Source organism: Leptidea sinapis, chromosome 41 (assembly GCF_905404315.1).
Source record: "Leptidea sinapis chromosome 41, ilLepSina1.1, whole genome shotgun sequence".
NCBI lineage: Eukaryota > Metazoa > Arthropoda > Insecta > Lepidoptera > Pieridae > Leptidea > Leptidea sinapis.
In genome coordinates, this window is record NC_066305.1 from 7,327,099 (window position 1) to 7,346,297 (window position 19,199).

Here is a 19,199-nt window from a genome sequence, read left to right on the forward strand (position 1 = left end):
CATTTGCTTACAAAATATTAAGATTCTATATAGTCTAGTATATCTATTACTTAAAGGCGTTCACAGAATATCTTAATAAATATTTACAATAGGCAAAAACAAGACTTAAAAATTAAAAAAAAAATACTAGTAAATTAAATTAAACTTGTTACAAAATATGATTGAATTTAACAATTTATGAATATATACAAGAAAATCTTATGACAATATTAAGCAATTGCAAGTAATTTTTGTTTGAGATCCGCTAAATTGTCGTTGAAGAGATCTAAATCAGCATTATTTAAATTTATGGAGTTATATGTGGAACAAATTCTATAGATAGATAGTATTTGATATAAGTACATATTAGAAGAAATATCCAAAAGTATTAAGACGATCGCTGATTATCTCTGGGAAACACCTACGAGTTTTTACAACCTCCTTAATCACCGCACGCGAATGTGTCTGGAGTCGTAAACTCTTATTGAACGCCCGATATTGTATCGTTGATTGTAACCCCAAGCGTCTAATTGTCATGTCAATGAACATTAAGATTCGATTGACAGTTTTCCCGTACGGCTTGAGGCATTGATTTATCATGTCCCATTTACAACTGATTTTATATCAGCCCATTTGTAAAGTGTCGATATTCGCAAAGATAACGCGTTGAATGATTCATTTTTAAGTCGAGCCAGACACGCGTCTTAATCGAATAAGTAATAAATCACAGTATTTGCATTAGAGATTGACCCCGAAGCCTATTCCTAGCCTAATACGCTTAGAAGATTAGTCGTACGAAACTTTATATGTGCTGGAATCCCACTCAAGGATTTATGACTTTTTATTTGGATAATTTGTAATTGGCTCGTAAAATATATTAATAATAAGTGCTTTGATACATTACTTTTCTATTACCTACACTAGCGATACGTCCGTTAGTAACATGCATACAAAACAATCATATATCTCTCATCGTTAAGGCAGTGTTCGTGAGAAACGTTTTTCTTCGAGCCTTTTTCTCCGAATAACACCAGTTCTTTGAAATATTCACCAGTGGAAGGCTCCTTTGCACATGATGCCGGCTAGATTATGGATATCATAACGGCGCCTATTTCTGCTGTGAAGCAGTAATATCTAAGCATTATTGTGTTTCGGTGTGAAGGGCGCCGTAGCTAGTGAAATTACTGGGCAAATGAGACTTAACATCTTTATGTCTCAAGGTGTCGTGCGCAATTGTATTGCCGCTCAGAAATTTTGTGTTTTTCAAGAATCTTGAACGGCACTCCGTTTTAATGGGCAGGGCGTATCAAATACTATTAACTGAACTTCCTGCTCGTCTCGTCCCTTAATTTCATAAAAAAAACTTAATTTGAGTTTTTGTTGCCGTTGCCGCTCAGGATTCTTGAAAAACCCAAAAATTCTGAACTGCATCACAATTGCGCTCGTCACCTTGAGACATAAGATGTTAAGTTTCATTTGCCCAGTAATTTCATTAGATACGGCGCCCTTCAGACCGAAGCACAGTAATGCTTACACATTAGTGCTTCACGGCAGAAATAGGCGCCGCTGTGGTACCCATCATCCAGCCGGCATCGTGTACAAAGGAACCTCCGACTTTTTACAATGCGATTGGGAGTCTAGTTCTTTATAGTACGTAAAATCTTATGATGTTTTGACTACAAACGTAATACAGTTGAATAAATATTATGATGTTGTTGTCAACAGATGGTGGGAAACGTGGTGGTGTTCTTGTGTGTGAACCTGGTGGGCGCGCTGATGCATTCTTTGATGGAGACGGCACAGCGGCGCGCCTTCCTCGACACCAGGAACTGCATCGCGGCGCGTCTTGACATGGAGGACGAGAACGAGAAGCTCGTAAGTGTTGGCGAGATGACGGAGACCATATAACCCAGTAGACTTTTTCTTTTTTGTCTATAGAAAGCTATAAACGTATAGGTTCCATCCGGAACCCTTTTTATACACACCCGCCCGCACATGTACACGCACACACACACTCTAAATCATTTTTGTTTATTTATTGTATACTAGCTGACCTGGCAAACGTTGTTTTGCCATATAAATTATGTATGTAAACCTTCCTTGAGCTTCAACGAATCTATTACAAAAGATTTCATTGATCGGTCGAATAGTTCAGGAGTTATTAGGGAACATACAAACATATATTCTGTTTTTATATATAGATTGTTTATTAAGTATTAGCTAAGGAAGTTGCGAGACATTTCCAATAGAAGTGTCATGTGAAAACGAAATTTTAAGTTTATAGAAATTTTAATACATATTTATTCGCAATGCAATTCGCTCAATACCACTGAGGTAAGCGGGCGCGGAGTACTACATGCTCTAGTAGGCTTCATAAGATAATAAATAAAACCTTTAAGGGTAAATGTATACACTTTTATAATAAAGTCTTAGCCACTGTTAAGGCATTATCTATAAGTAAATTTAAATGGCTCTGTCATAAATCCTACTACTCCACAGCTGAATATCTAAGTGATCGGACAGCCTGGAACTAGATTGTGATTATTTTATAGCAATAGCAATGACAGTACAATATTGTATATTTTATTCAAAGAGCGCAAAGAAAGATTGCTGGGAGAGTCTCTTGCGCCTCTTCTTCTCTCTCATGGCGCCATTTGTTTCCGAAGCGGTAGTAGTATCTAGTATATTAGAAATGACATAAAATATAATTCCAAAGGAATCAATTATGAGACAATAAATGCCTTTTATGCCTCATTGGTTAGGTTATACATATTATATTAGCGCGTAGCATCATACCAGGAACTATCGCTACTGGCTGGGACGACGAGGGACGTCTTCTCATCTTAATATATATAAATTACGTGTCGCGTTGTTTGTCCGCGATGAAATCCTTATCTAATTAACGGATTTTGATGGGGATCACTTCATGGAGTGCAGTTTAGTCCAACTTGAGAGATAGGATAGTTTTTATTTCGAATTGGGACCCATATTTTTTTTTATTTCCAATAATTGTTTTGTATGGACATATTTTCTATGAGAGAATTTAATCACGCACGGTTTAACATATCTGCTGTGAAACATTTTAATTATAACAACATGGAGCACATTTTATGAAATAATTCTTGATGTTATGAAATATTATTGACTAATTCTTAAAAAAAACGTTGTTCTGTACATGATAAACACTTTATTTATCATGTACAGAACAACGTCTGCCGGATAAACTAGTATATATATATATATATGACATCTGCGTTCCTAATGTAACACTTTTTCCATTCTTATATATCTTGCTCTTAACTAGTAATTTCATCTGAAAAACATCAATAAATATATGATTAACATACACTTAAGTTGTAGAACTTCTGATATCATTTCACTTAAAAGTAAACATTAATCCATTAGGCATGTCCTACATTCGACAACTTGATATGCGTTTGTATACACACAGTACAACATTTGTGTAACACAAACAAAGGCCAATCTGCAAGTATATTGAATATCTACATGGATTATATATTCTATATATTTATTATATACCAATAGCTTCATTTTAGTTGATAGGTAGGTAATAAAAATATAATATTGACACACTTACACAAATTATGTTGCCCCAAAGTGGACATACCCAGTACTATGGGTGCAAGAGAACTATATATTTAACACGATATACTTACTCAAATAAAACTGAAAACAAAATTTTATGAACGATGCGAGGCTCGAACCCGAGACCTCTCGCGTTACGTGCGAGCGTTCTTTCCAACTGAGTCAACCGTTCGAGTGACATATCGTTGATAAAATCTTGTATGCTTTGTTCAACTCTCAGGTTGTGGCTTCATCTACAGGATCTTCTTTACAGTTGATAACCTGCTCAACCCCAAAATACTTACTTAGACACACATAAATAAACACTTATACGGAACTATTTCTAGGCTCTGTAGGTCATATAACTCACTGGCCAAATCGCAGAACATTGATTCATTCATTCCGCTTGCTCAATATAAAAAGAAAATACTTAATTTACACATGTGACTTAGGAACATTCTTTCATCATATAAATTCGTAGCCGGGACTTCAGTGGGCAGGGTCTCTAACCATAGGGCTATATGGGTCATCGCCGTAGATAGTAGGTACTGACTGTAGGTTGTCTACACATCCCGATAGTTAATAGGGCTCTGTCAACGCCCCTCTCGTAACGTCCGACCATTGCCTGGTCTGAAGTGTAGTGCCTATCCGACGCCCACCCAGCCTCGCCTAGTATCACAATAGTGGGTCTGTAAATCTCTAGCGATTGCCAATTCCGCGGTCATCTGGAGGGTTAAGCCAAATTGGCTTCGAAGAAACTGGGCGTCATAAATAGAGCACGGCAATACTTCAAGCCGGCCCACATTCTAGCGCTGTACGAAGCGCAGGTCCGGCCACATGGAGTATTGCTGTCATCTCTGGTCTGGCACACCCCAGTATCAGCTCGATCCATTTGACCGCGTGCAACACAGAGTATTATTATTACTACAGTGGCATGTTTTTGCCGTGATGCATAATTGTGTTTCGGACTTAACGGGTGCCGTAGCTAGTGAAATTACTGGGCTATCTTATCTCTCAGTTATGAGCAAAATCACGATACTGCTCAAAATGTTTGGTTCAATCTAAATCTTGAGAGGAACTCCATTGCGTTCTCATGCTCGTGAGGAGGTGAGAGGCGACAGCGGGTTGCGGCGGAAGGACACCGATTCCAAAAATTACTATAATCGTAACTTGAATTATATTGTATAAAAATACGCAATTATTTTTATTCTTTTAGTGCATATTATATCTATTGTTTTGGAGTAGTGTTTTTGAAGTCGGTTGTTTTTTTGTTAAAAATTTTTTTTTGAGTAATCAATGAACAAGATGTAACAATGAGTAAGAATGAACGTCGTAAGGCGACCGCTTAGGTCGATCGTGCCTCTCTATCGCTTGTTCCTCTCTCTCGCTTCCATGCTTGGCTCAGGCGGAATTCTTCGATTTATCACGACTAATTAAGTCGTTATCGCGTCATAAAACTGCTGATGAAAACGGCATTAATGATTTGAATATTTTTCTTTTGACGTTCAGTGACTTTCGACACTGACCTAGTCTTGAGATTTCTGGCGAAAGTAACTAAAAACTTATTTAGTTTTTAGTCTTGTTCGCCAGAAATCTATGCAAGTTTATATTCTTTAGAATAGTTCTCATAAATCGTCAGTATTTTTTTTCCAATGAAAAGAGCTTCTTTTCTTACACAAGTTCTGCGAACTTGAAAGGGAATTCCTTCCACTTGTAGCTAACTAAAATATGCAAATTAAATAAGTTGTTTTATTTTTTTATTTTTGAAGTATTCTTTGCTCGCAAATACAGAGATGTACTAAAATGAAAATTAGTATTAAATAATAAAATAGCCGCAAAATCGATGCTAATTAACTGACGAAATTGGGTAAAACAGAGTAGGATATTCAATTTGACAGTTGTGCAGTCACATGACGTTTCCGTACATAAACAAATTCCGCATTTAATATTGATATTTTGCGAGAAGAATTCAAATTGCAAGCGATAATTTAGTCGTTCATCGACGTTATTCAAAATTAAAAGATCCTTTAGAATATAGTTTGATGTGGGCAGGCATTCAATTGATTTCAACTCGTGATATATTTTATTTTGGAAATCTTTGAAAAATAATGCAATTTTGTCTTGTATGACTCATAATTTCTCTAGCAACGTATGTCAGAAGCCAAAAATACTTCGATCAGGCCTCGTCTTGAGATTTCTGGCGGTCGGAAATCTGTATATGTTGTAGAGTAGTTTTCATAATATGCATGCAACATTTTTCCCGATAAATAGAGCTTCTTCCCTAACATGTCTAAAAGAAGTATTTACATTCCTTTTTAATTTGTGCTAATTAAACCATAAACTATGAATTAAACATAAAATAAAAATTTGTCAAGGCGGGGGGCATGTTTTAAAATTCGGTCTTTCCCATGGTGGATGTGTGTGTTTGTGATGGAAAGTGAAAGTGAGCTGTGTTGACAGGAAAGGTTGCTGCTGTCAGTGCTGCCTCAACACGTCGCTATGGAGATGAAGAACGACATCATCTCACCAGTCGAGGGCCAGTTCCACAAGATCTACATCCAGAAACACGAGGAAGTCAGGTGAGGCGATTTCTTGTACATAATTATTATTATGTCGGGTACTCGTGATATATACTTTATTTATTTGAAGCCGATATTTCGTGTCAATTGCATGAATTGTGGTCGCGGCGGATCTGCGGAGGCGGCGAGAAACTCTTGACAAATTTACACTTGACACTAATCGAACATCGATCCGTCCACGTGGCGTGTAATTCGTTTCGGTAATAAATTATTATGTATAAGAATTTATTCCATATAACATTAATATACTTTGTTATTATATGTAAGAAAAAGTTGTTTTATTAAAAAGGCATAAAAGGCAAGGCATTTATTTTCTTAAAATTGATTCCTTTAGAATTCTTTTTTATGTCATTTCTAATAACTACTAGATACTACTATCGCTTCGGAAAAAAATGGCGCTCTGAGACAGAAGAAGCGGCGCAAGAAACTCTCCCAGCATTCTTTTTTTGCGCTCTTTTCAATAAAAATATACAATGTTATACAATCATTTCTGTCGGTATAAAATAATCACAATCTAGTCCCAGGCTGTCCGATCATTTAGATATTCAGCAGTGGAGTAATAGGATTTACGACGGAGCCATTTTTTTATAAAACATTTAAATTTATTTATAGATAATGCCTGAACAGTGGGGGGGACTTTATTATAGAAGTGTTTACATTTACCCTTTACCATTATTAGGGTAAATAATATTTTTATAGTTTCCTTACCTTAATAACATTTTTGCTGACTCGGACTGGACTGGCTTTTGCCTTCACATATGCAGATGACCGAACTACACATAATAATATAATATAGCAATGTGATTTCTTTTAAAATACATCTATCAAAATGTCAAAAGTTCAGCGTTCTTTATGGAAAATCTTTTTGCTTTTTGAAAAGCACTTACGGCGGTCTTCATTATTCCATGGTCAATTAAAGATTTTTATACCAGACTTAATTTTCATCTATCATTCATCTACAATTAGTCTAGTCAACAAATGCCTTTTTGGTCAACAACTGGGAAAATTATAAATATAGATCCTAAAATTCCGGGACTTAACTTAGGAAATTTCCTCCTCTTCTTCAAATCTGAAAAAAATTAATTAGTCGGTGAAAAATTAAACCCCCTTTTTTAACCGACTTCAAAAAGGAGGAGGTTATCAATTCGATTGGTATTTTTTTTATGTATGTACACCGATTACTCTGAGATTTATGATCCGATTTACGTAATCCTTTTTTTGTTTGATGCGAAAAAGGTGCCATTTGGTCCCAATTTTACATAGTTTGGCCCAGTAGTTTTCATTTTATGAATATTTATATAAAAATTTTCGTCTACCTGGATGATATAATGGTTTTCTGTGTACGGCTTTTTTTGGAGATTTCATTCAGATTGATTATATATTATTAATAAAAAATTAAAATAAAACTCCAAACGCTAACTACGCCAAATATAATAAAGGTACCTACAATAAATACAATAAGTAAGCTTGTAAGTTTATAATATTAAGTTTTATTTTGTTTAGGGCTTGGCACTGACTTAAAACCTATCCATATATAGCACATATAAATAATAGTATTTTAATAATATGAAAGGTAAAGGTTTGCAGAAGAGGTGTATTAATTTTTTTTTTGTTATTTGATACTTTTCTGTTTTTTAAGTCGGTTTTTTAAACGTAGTTTTTTTTAGTTAATTGTTAATAACTTTTGTAATTTTTTTTTTTTAAAATATTTTTAAAAAAGCGGAACTACTTTTTTTTCGAAAACCATCTAGATGCCATTCCGAATCGAATGACTCCTCAATCATAATTTTCGGAGACTGCTGAAAAAAGTTGACCTAAAAGGCACTTGATGACTAGACTAAATGGGTTCGTATGAAAATTCATCGCTTTGACACTCATAATTCAATATCGTACACGCGCCTGAGTTTTATGTAAATAGTTTCAAAAAGTGTTTCAAAACTTTAATAATCGACTGTTTTTACTAATAAAGAGGTTTTGTTTGGTTATATATTTATAAATACAATAATAATAATAATGAACACAATAAATACAGTTTTTAGTAATTTTCTGTATGAATATCGTGTCATTATCTCGGCATAAAGAAACCTGAGTAAAATGGTGTTACCGTTTTCACTGTGTGCTTTATTATTAGGTGTTTTCCATGCAATAGAGTTGTAAAATGGCGTATGAAACGCGAGTGCATTGATCATAACTCATAACACTCTCGGTTCCCTTATCGTACGTACCATAAACTTAGCACAGAGCCTTGTCCACTTACCACAAACGTTAGCCCTTCCTTCTCTTTTACTAGCCGCTCACACACTATCTCTTTCGGTCCATAGCTTTTTTCGCCTGCGTTATTATGTGGACCCGGCCTAATACAATCTATAATAATTAACACTATGGCACTTGTCTTATAATGTACTATACCAAATCTACCTTTGTCTGTTCATAACAATCCATGAGATATGTTATTGGTATAGTTAAAACAGGAAATGGATGAAATATTAATCTTGAATTGGAAATTTAGGATTGCGATTAAATAAAATAGCGGCGGTTAATCTGTGTGTATAATGAGCTTGATTGGTTTCTACTCGCTTTTTGTTAAGCTTAGATACTACTTGCTTATATTTGAAAATAGATCATGTCAGATATAAGATGCCACCAAAAATCGATTTATCCACATTAGTTGTATTTAAAGTAGTAATAATGTCTTAATTTTAACTCATTGCGAAACTAATTTCGGTAAAACATATTTAAAGAAATTCACAAAATACAATATTTGCTAGAGGGCAAATGCGAGCTGGTTCAAAATATATGTAGTGGTTCGGTTCATATCAAATCAATATTAGCGGAGGGTGCTCGATAAGACGGAAATACCGCGTTCCGAGAGCTGGAAACGAAGTCGAGAGCAGCAGCGTCGTATTATATAACTTACATTTATGAAGCGTCGCTATACTTACTAAGAATTCAATTGAACTTATAACTCGTAATATAAAGAGTGGAACCTTGCCCTGTCCTTCCCCGGTGAGAGAAAGAAGAGGTTCCACTTCCAGCACCGTGTAGTGAACAGAATCCTTTAAACGTGACATCTTGTAGGTACAAGTTCTGTTTCAGTAATGTGCTAATAGAGTGTTATTAAGAATACTCGTATCGTATGTTGCCACAATAGTAGAGCCCGCTCAAGTTACTTGGCAGTGGGTGGATCGTGGTTTTGGCTCCTCTCCAGAGCGGATCCGTATTCAGTTTCACTACCGTTTCTTCGATATTGATTACCTTTATCGCAACGTGTGTAGAATTTCAAGGAAATTATGTATCTACATGTTCGAAATGTTTGTTGTTACGAAGCCAGTCTCTCACTAAAAACCAATTTCCAACGAGATCGAGTTGTGGCTATCTTATTTTAACTCTGAAGATTTCTAAACAAGTCGAAGTCAAAAGATTATATTGTGTACAAATAGTAAATGCTAAAGGCGAGAGTTCAAATTGCCCCTTCTTGTACTGTACCTGTGCCGTACAGGGAGTGTGGGACTCAACCACTTAGACTGTCTTCTTCGTAGGTAAAAGTTGGCCAAGTTTTGTAATACTCACTCGCATCTCATCAAGTTCCCCTGATTGCGAGGTTCTCCAGGATCTTTGCAGGGCCCACAGCCGTTTTCCAACACAACTATCCACAAACACGTTAACATTACATTAGCCGATTACCAAGGTGTTTCGGTCGAGCTTTCAGCGTGGGCAACATTTAGACAACCAACCACGTCACTCTAAATTACCGCAGTAAATCTAATTCCATCCTCGTCTACATGTCCAAAACACCTCATTTTGAATCAATATATTAATAACAAAACCATAAATGGTTATTACGTTTATTTAATAAGGATAACTAATGCAAAATTATTTATTAGCGTTACTTTATAAGACCGTTTAATCTGTCAATGTAGATAATTTTTTGTTTTAATATACTTTATATGTTTTCATTGGCATCGTCGATTCCATGAACGGATCTTTGATAGAAACTTGTGTTATGGGTGTGAATCTGATTTGTTTTGTTTTCTGTGTTGTTTACACGATTAGTGCTGCAGAAGAGGACGATTCCCATTGTTGAAGTGAATATTTGTTTAGGCGCATTGCGCACTTTATGGTGAACAAATATCATGGAACTCGCGTCATTTTCACCGAACGCTTTCCATTAGCTATATATGTATACTGTGTACATATTATGTGTTATTTACGGGTTAACAAAAAGCGCGACTCTCGTGTCATCGTCACCGCATGCTTCCCATGAGCTATATGTATACTATATAGTATTTTCTTTGATAAACACGACTATTATATATTTAAATAAAATACTTTTTGAAGGATTAAAACGCGTGTAATTGTAACTGTTAACAATACATCATATAAACAGTGGTTATCTTCAACCAATATGATTATGACGCGCAATCTTGTAAATGACTCATTTAATCGCTGGCCCATTATCTATAAATTTCTGTTTCAAATCCATTTTTTCTGGTTCGGAGGAGTTCCTCAATTCAGCACAAAAATAGACAAAACATTAATTATTCGTACAGCGGTAATTATGAGTCTCAAATTCTATTTCCGCTGGTCAGTTTTCTCTCCTAGAAACATTTTCATGTCTGGTCATTTGTTACGTTTTTAGCGAATGGCGTACGCGTGTACGTGATTGGAATAATTCCGAACGAGTAACAAAGCACCAGGAACTATTGAAAAAGTCAAAAGTTGTGAACTCCCGAAATTCAAATGAAAATCGATCGGCGTCAGTGAAGTTCTGTCCTAAGACTAGTTGTGTCTGTATTTTGTATTTTACATCAATACGTTATTTCTGTTATCAGTAATCGATTGGAAAGAATACATATTTTTTAATTTAGTAACTTAACAAGATATATATACATCTCTGCGATTGTAATGAACTAAAGCTTCCTCAGCACCGATAAAACCATCAGCCAAGTGAAATAGGAAGTATAGTTCCAGCCCTCTCATTATTTAGTTATTCCCTCCCCGCTCCGTACCTTTGTAGGAAAAGAAAGCATTAAAGATCATGTCATAGGCTGTGCGTCTGTCTTGAAGAGTGATGAAATTCGGTCGTTAAGAACATGCAAAGGAAAATATTCTGATATAGTACATTCTTCAACAAGGCAAGCCCGAGCGCATCAATACGACTAGTGGAATCGCACTTTCTCTAGAGTAATATAGTTCATAGTTATATTATGGACTTTATTTATGGAATTCGGGGACAAACGAGCGTACGGATCACCTGTTGGGAAGTGAGCTCCACACCATACTTCGTATGCGCTTTTTTTCGTCTCTATCGTCTTGAGAATACCGCGCATTCATTCAAATTTGTTGACTTTTGAGTAAACTTACATAATATATTACCATCGTTTGTATGAAATGAAAACTTTCTTTGTCCGCGCTGAACACTTCTGTGAGTATTGATTGAGAGTGAACTGTCAAGCAGAGGGCTTTCAATCTCGGTATTCTGAGATTCCTTGTATAATAAAAACAAATAATAAAAGCACAAAAATACTTATCGCCAACTGATGACATGACAGCTCTTTGTTTATTTGTCCCAAAGTAGGCATTGGGACAAACAATAAAATAGATTTCGCAATAGAGATGCATGATCAATAGCTTTGTCCCGTTCTATCTCAGCCTAAATTGTATTTCGCTTTTCCTTTCTATTTGTAATGAAGTTACCGACGCTACTTCTGTGACGTTAATATTCTAAGGATCTGTGGATAATATAAAAATATTATTCTGTGTTATACTGAAACTGTTGACCCGCCTATACATTTATGAGATGATAAAATTTGTGAAGCCGACTCATAAGAGTGCTATACTTACATCTGAAAAATACGATTCGCATTACTAAAATACTTCGGAGTGCTGATAGATAAGTGACTAGATCCGTTCCGCATAGCACATTATTTTTGAAACATTTCTACTGCATGGGCATGGAAATTTACAGTAAGATCCCTGATTCAATTTAGATGTTACCCTTTTCAAGATTTAAAATATCCTTACTTTAGCTTAAAGCTATTTGTTTATTTTAAAGCCTATTTTATTCAATTCAAGAATTTTTTTCTACCAAGAGTAGATTATACATTGCACTTTAGATTATTCTTGTCTTGTCTTTTGATTTTATGGACATTTTTGTATTCGTGGGTGATTTTATAAATAAAAAAAACAACGAATCCCGCTGAGTTTTTTGCGCCCGTTCTTCAGGTCTGTCCTTTTCGAATGGGTGGTACTTTTTATTTTCAATAAGTGATATCATATCCTGTTTTGAATAGAAATCAAAAAAATATTTGACTTAGTTTGCATGCTATTTATTGTAAGGCCAAATTTCCTATTAAATGACAAGTAAATAAATAAATGAAGTTTTTAATTCTATTTTGCGGAAATCCATAATTATAAAACTGTTGTGAGTTTTCTTGAGTGTTCATTGCGTCAATATTCCTAAGACTCATGAGTCTCGTGCCAGAGTTTGGCAAGTCAACATCTCCTGAGGACGCTTCGTGTAGAGGCGAAACACGTGTCGAATTGTTTGACGATAAATATCGGCGGAATTAACAATCTCAAGAAAACTCGCATCATTTGGATTCTATGGTATGGTTTTAAGTACACAAAATTTTATTATAGATTAAAGTATATAGCTAGGACGTTATCGGATAGGCGGGGTGCGGAGGGGTGGGGAGGCGCGGGAGGGGGGGGGGGGGTACTGTACGCCACGCTCGTTAAGATTAGTGCGTTATCGCACACTAATTAGTTAATCACCGGCTTCAGCGGCAGACCGCGTCAGCCATGCGGCTTCGCACTCAGGGAATAGTGTTACCGCATTGTCTATTACATAACGGAGGATATATCAATGACGTACAATAATCCACTAGACTCCCAATGTATTCTAAGATCGTAATGGCTATTAGAAGGTCGTCAAAAAATGTCCGAGTGGTGTTGTATATACGCATACACAGGGGGCGTGCATTAGTTTTGTAGCAAGGTAGCCACTGAGGATTTAATTAGTCGAAGTTAAGCTTTGGAATATGCAAAGATTGCTTACCGTAGGACTCTAGTACCTAGAGAAACAAATTTTATGAGTGGGTGTTCAATAGAAGTTTGGTAATAAAATAACGGAACCAAATTAAACTAATTTAACTTTAACACTAGGAAAGTATTTATTTAGGTTCATAACGAGGTAGGCACTGCCTAGTTGCCTATATGATATGCGCGCCCCTACATACACTTATACATCTAACAATAAAATATTCATTCCAATTAACACCTTATTTCGTGGCAGTAATGTTCAAAATCTATTGTATGCGCTAAAAAGTACGGACGCGAACACGAGGCAAGAACGTTTTATTTTAGCAATAGACATGTAATTAGTGAAGTTAGTTACACAATATTTTTAATTTAGGTACATATTATATAGAAAAATGCTTATAATAATTACAACATAATATTTAAATCTACTACATTTTTAAGAAATTTTCTTTTATTGCGATACAGAACGTCGTGCTTGCTGCAGCAGCGAACTGTCTAGCGGTTGACTTTTTCTAACTGAAGTGCCGTCCTATCACTTCGCCACTTTCTTGAATCAAGTATCCGTCTTGTTCTTTTTCTAGTCTATAATTTCATTAAATACGTCGTTTTCTACTCATCAAAACTTTATTTTTTTGCTCAAAAATATAGATACCTATATCACCAATATTCGCCATCATATGGCAGCGCACTGAAATTACTTGTGAACATTTTTCATGGCAACTCTAATGCAACGTTACAAACAATTATAAAAACAAGATGGCGGTTTCGTTTCCCCTTTGCGATCTTATCTAAAATTGAATAAACCTACTAAAAGTGAAATAAGTTCAACGAAATCCAACAGCTGAAAGAAAATAAACGTAGCATATACTAACAGAGCTTAGAATAGTTAATAAGCTATGTGCATTCAAAATTTCATTTAATCTCGATCAGTAGATAATACTGAAACAGGGACAAATATTGATAGTGACTATAGATTATGCAATTTCAACTTTGATATTATAAATATAGATTTATCTTATTTATTAATCAAGACCTAAGGAGACGGGACATTCACCCTGATGAAGGATCTCCGAATGGTCCGAAACTAGTCGGTACCCATAACGATAAAACGTGAGTAAAGCCGTATTAATAAATAAGATAATAATGTTTCGAGAAAGTTTTAATAATTTAATATAGATTAATTATCAAGTATCAAATTAGTTACTTTACTCACACAGTTATTTTGGTGTTGCTACACTAATGAGTTTATTTAAATCTTCTGCCCTTTTCAAGTACCAACTTTCGCTACTCATACTTTGCATATTGCATTGTTGTATACAGTAATTGTTTTAAGCAAACTGCTTCTAAATCAGCTTCTGACTCATCTGAAAATAAAAGCTAGTATATTAATGAAATTTTTGCCATTTTTCTTAGTCTACAGCACAACCTGATATTTTCGCACAGATAATATATATTAACACCGATTTCTCTTCTAGCTCAACGCTCTAACTGTTAATTTCGCAGCGACGAGTCACCCCCATCTGTTAAGCTAGATAAATCAAATACAACGTTTATTAACTTTTTAAAACCCATAAACAGGATTTTGATTCATAATTCTATAGATATAATATAATCCCAAGCTGTCCAATTTTTGCTTCATTCATTCTGTAAGCTTTATAAAACCGGCTTATGATGAAAATCTGTTATAATAAAAATGTGTTTATTTTGTCACTTAACAGGTTTTGTAACCTATTTATAATAAAAATGTGTTTATTTTGTCACTTAACAGGTTTTGTAACCTACTTATTTGAATGTAAAAAGTATTCAAATCCTGTGGAATGAGATTATCTTTCAAAATGACTTCGGTGTGGCCACGATCCTGCCACTACATGCGATGTATGGCAAGAGTAGACACAGAGATGGATAAAGCATGATACAGACTGTTCCTATAAGCTGTTGTTTATGCTTTTTATAAAGTATTTGAAACAAGCCATTTAGTACGTAAAAGTGGGTATTTCGAGAAATCCGTTTGCCAATAATTGTGATACAAGAAATTAACTATTTTCAATTATTAACTATTGATATGGCGTTGGGATTTACAATAATTAGGTGCTTCGTACCATAAATCTCATTCGCGATTAACGACGCCTCTTTAACATATTGCGATAATTATGCGAAGATCGCTTTTTCGAGACGTTTCATAATAAAGGATTTAAGCATGTAATTATAGTTTTGTACTGAGGTCGAATATATTTATTTAATCGAAGTATTTACCTTCGTTATCTATACATTCCTACCATCTTACGGAGATCTTTTACGACCTTGCAGAAGAACTCCGGGGACCTGGGCTCAATAAGTTCTGTGAAGGCATTTTGTTTTGCTTCTTGAGAAACAATTTTTTTCCAATATAAAACTTTAGTAATCGCGTAAAACATCGTAGACGCTTGAGGCCAAGTTTCGCAAGTACTGAGGATGTCGGAGGTTTTCTCGAGCCGTTTTAGGCCTTCCATTATTGGGGAAATAATGGTGAGGATCGGTCGGATGGAGTCGGGGCTGTCGCACTCCGAGTACGACAATAGGTTTGTCCACACTATGCATTTTTGTCATCATCTGTCTGTTCAAGTCTCGTATGGCGCTTTGAATAATTGAATGCCTTAACGAACTAGCAGCTATTTAGCTAGTAGTATATGAAAATTTATTGAATTAGGCGTTACTTTGCGGAAATCCATAATTATACAAATGATTTAAGTTTTCTTTAGTGTTAATTCCGCCAATATTTGTTTTTAAAACAATTCGACTCGTGTTTAGCCTCTACACGAGGAATCCTCAGGACGTGTTGTCTCGCCAAAATCTGGCACGAGACTGAATCAAATGAGCCGGAAGCCGCTGTTTTATACCCTCGTCCCATGAAATGACGCGCTGTGATTGGTCGGCTGTTGTGACGTATTACCCCCGGAAGAGACACGTAACAAAGGTGATGGGACTAAATTTGTTTGTTCATTCAACAATGTAAACATGTTATTTTTGTGTTTTATTATTTCTAAATGCTCTAACACATTTAAGCGAAATCCTTTTTCACATGTATGTAAAATATTAAAATTATTATTGTTTCCGAGTGAGTGACCTGTATCAATTAAATGTTTCGCGAAGTGTGATTTTTCGGGATGATTATTCCTAAATGCGGCAATATGTTCCTTTAATCTAACTTCGAAATTTCGACCTGTTTGACCTATATATACCCGTTACAAGTGTCACAACTTAGTTTATAAACGCCGGATTTTTCGGAATTATTTAATCGATCTTTGCCATTACATATTCGACTGACATTGTGACTCGTTTGATGGACACATTAATATTGCTTTTCCTAAATGTTTTAGCTATTTTATCTGATATTGGACCAACATATGTCAAACTACCCACATATTTGGTATTTGATTGTGGTGGGACGGGATAAAGTTCTGAATTAATTAAATGTTTTGTTTATTTTTAATTAATTTGTTCAAACTAACTGTTTTGTATAGCCGTTGGAAACCTTAATTAAATGTTTTCTTTCGCGAAGCGGTCACGGGACAGTGGGACTGACATTAATCTGTGAACATAGCAGCGGAAGGCCGCTAGTTTGTTGTACGGGGTGGCAAGATGACGCGGGAATAGCAATATCTGTATATGATGGCTTTCTATAGATTTGGAATTCTAATTTATTATTTACTCTTGTTGATGTTAAATCCAAAAAAAATTGAGATTGGTTTGATTCGAATTCCAATTTAAACTTTATTTTTGGGTGGATCTTATTAATTTTAATAATCAAAGATTGATTTGACGTTCGGTGCCTGTCCAGCAAATTATTATGTCGTCAACGTATCGGTAATAAAACAGGATATGTGGGTCTCTCACCACGTAATTACACTCAAAATTATCCATAAATATTTCAGCCATAATTGGACTTAATGGTGATCCCATTGCTAATCCTTCCTTTTGGCGATAGAATTGATTTTTGAATTTAAAATAATTTTGTTTCATACATAACCTAGTAAGATTGATGATGTCATCCTTTTCACCGGGGTGTATCCTCTGTTTTTCAAAGAGGTCATCAAGGATAAATAAACTTTGTTCATATGAAACATTGGTAAATAATCTATCTACATCGAGAGACAATAATTTGGCATTTGGCTTGTTGACTTCTAACACACGCCACTTCTGAATCTTCTGAATCCAATGTAATTTTTTGGTTAAGATGCGGTCTGATATTGTATTTAAGGCCTTTTTGTAGTAATTGCCGAGTCTTAACCAAAAAAAAAAAACCTTGATACATTGGCAGTAAGTAGATTCAGAAGTGGCGTGTGTTAGAAGTCAACAAGATATGGCCGTTAGATATAAAATTTCAACTCTTTTGAAAAAACCATCGTGTACCAGATATAACCAAAACAGTTCAGATAAACATGGTTTTACTTCTATAAAAAATAAATTACATCAAGAAAATTAATTAAATCAAGAAAAATGTCCAATTATGTTGGCAATAATAAATGGATATCAAAAGGTATTAAGGTAGCTTGTATTAAGAAAAGACAGTTGAGATTTAATCACTACAAATCAAAGTCTCATGAAAGTAAGATAAAGTTAAAAAAATATAGCAAAATATTACGGTCTTGTATTGACTGCTCTAAGAGACACCTAAATAATCAATATATACAAAACTCAAAAAATAAAACTAAAGCTACATGGGATATAATAAAGAAAAAAGGTAGTCATAATAATATGATAGCTAAAAATTGTATTGACCTAATTCATTATAACGACGTTGATATAACAAATCCATCAGACATTGCAAAAACATTTAATAATTCCTTTATTGATTTGACTAAAAATTGTAATCATAATTGGAATAATCAATATAAATACAAAATAAATGCAATCAATAATAGTATATTTCTCTCTCCATGTTCCGAAAACGAAGTAATAAAGATAATAAATTCTCTTAAAAATACAAAGGCAACAGGTTATGATTCCATATCTACACATATACTCAAACACTGCAAGCACAATATCTCTCATATTTTGACTTACTTAATTAATATATCCTTTTCACAGGGTGTCTTTCCAGAAAGCTTAAAGTTATCTGTTATTAAGCCTTTACTCAAAAAGGGTACTAAAACCGATATCAATAATTATCGGCCAATTACTCTTATATCTATTTTCTCAAAGATAATGGAAAAAGCAATGTATGTAAGAATAATGCATTTTCTAAATAAACATAATATTATAAAAAAAGAACAAACTGGTTTTCAAGCTAACAAATCAACTACTTTGGCTGCTTATTACTTAATAGAAGAAATAACTACATGTATTAACAAGAAAGTACCTGTAATATCAACATTTTTTGATATGTCAAAAGCATTCGATTTTGTTGATCATCATATCTTAATATATAAATGTGAAAAATATGGTATAAGAGGCCCTGCTCTAAAATGGATTGAAAGTTATTTAGCCGATAGACAACAAATTGTAGAAATAAATAACATAAATGAGAAACTGGAGATGACTACATACAAGTCACCCTATTTAATTAGTAAATTTGGAGTTCCTCAAGGAAGTCTTATGGGACCCTTACTGTTTTTAATTTATTTGAATGATTTACCCGATGTGGTTGACTATAACTGTGTATTATTTGCAGATGACATATCCATAATTATTCCTGACGAGCATAAAGCGATAAATAATTATAATATGACTATTAATAAAAATTTAGAAACTATATTGACATGGTTTAATGAGAATAATTTATTCGCTAATATGACAAAAACTAAATATATACAATTTTCTAATTATAAAACAATACATAAATCTCTAAATATAACACACAGTGACCTAACGATTAAAGAAACAAACACAATAAAATTTTTAGGCATTATATTAGATTGCAATTGTAACTGGAAAGCTCAATGTGATACAGTGGCAGGCAAAATAAATAAGTTCGTTTTCGCTTTAAGAAGGCTCAGACAAACTGTATCCTTTAATGCTGCACTTACTGCATAC

At 34.5% G+C, this 19,199-nt stretch overlaps 1 protein-coding gene across 2 annotated transcripts in view; it reads left to right on the forward strand.

Moving 5' to 3' along the window:
• Nucleotides 1-19,199, forward strand: part of LOC126976461 (Ca(2+)/calmodulin-responsive adenylate cyclase-like) — a 177,602-nt gene that overhangs the window by 76,877 nt on the left and 81,526 nt on the right. For both annotated transcript variants that reach the window (XM_050824781.1, XM_050824782.1), the window contains exons 4-5: nt 1,705-1,854; nt 6,025-6,143. In XM_050824781.1, the coding sequence (XP_050680738.1) occupies nt 1,705-1,854; nt 6,025-6,143 (269 nt within the window). The remainder of the gene's footprint in view (nt 1-1,704; nt 1,855-6,024; nt 6,144-19,199) is intronic.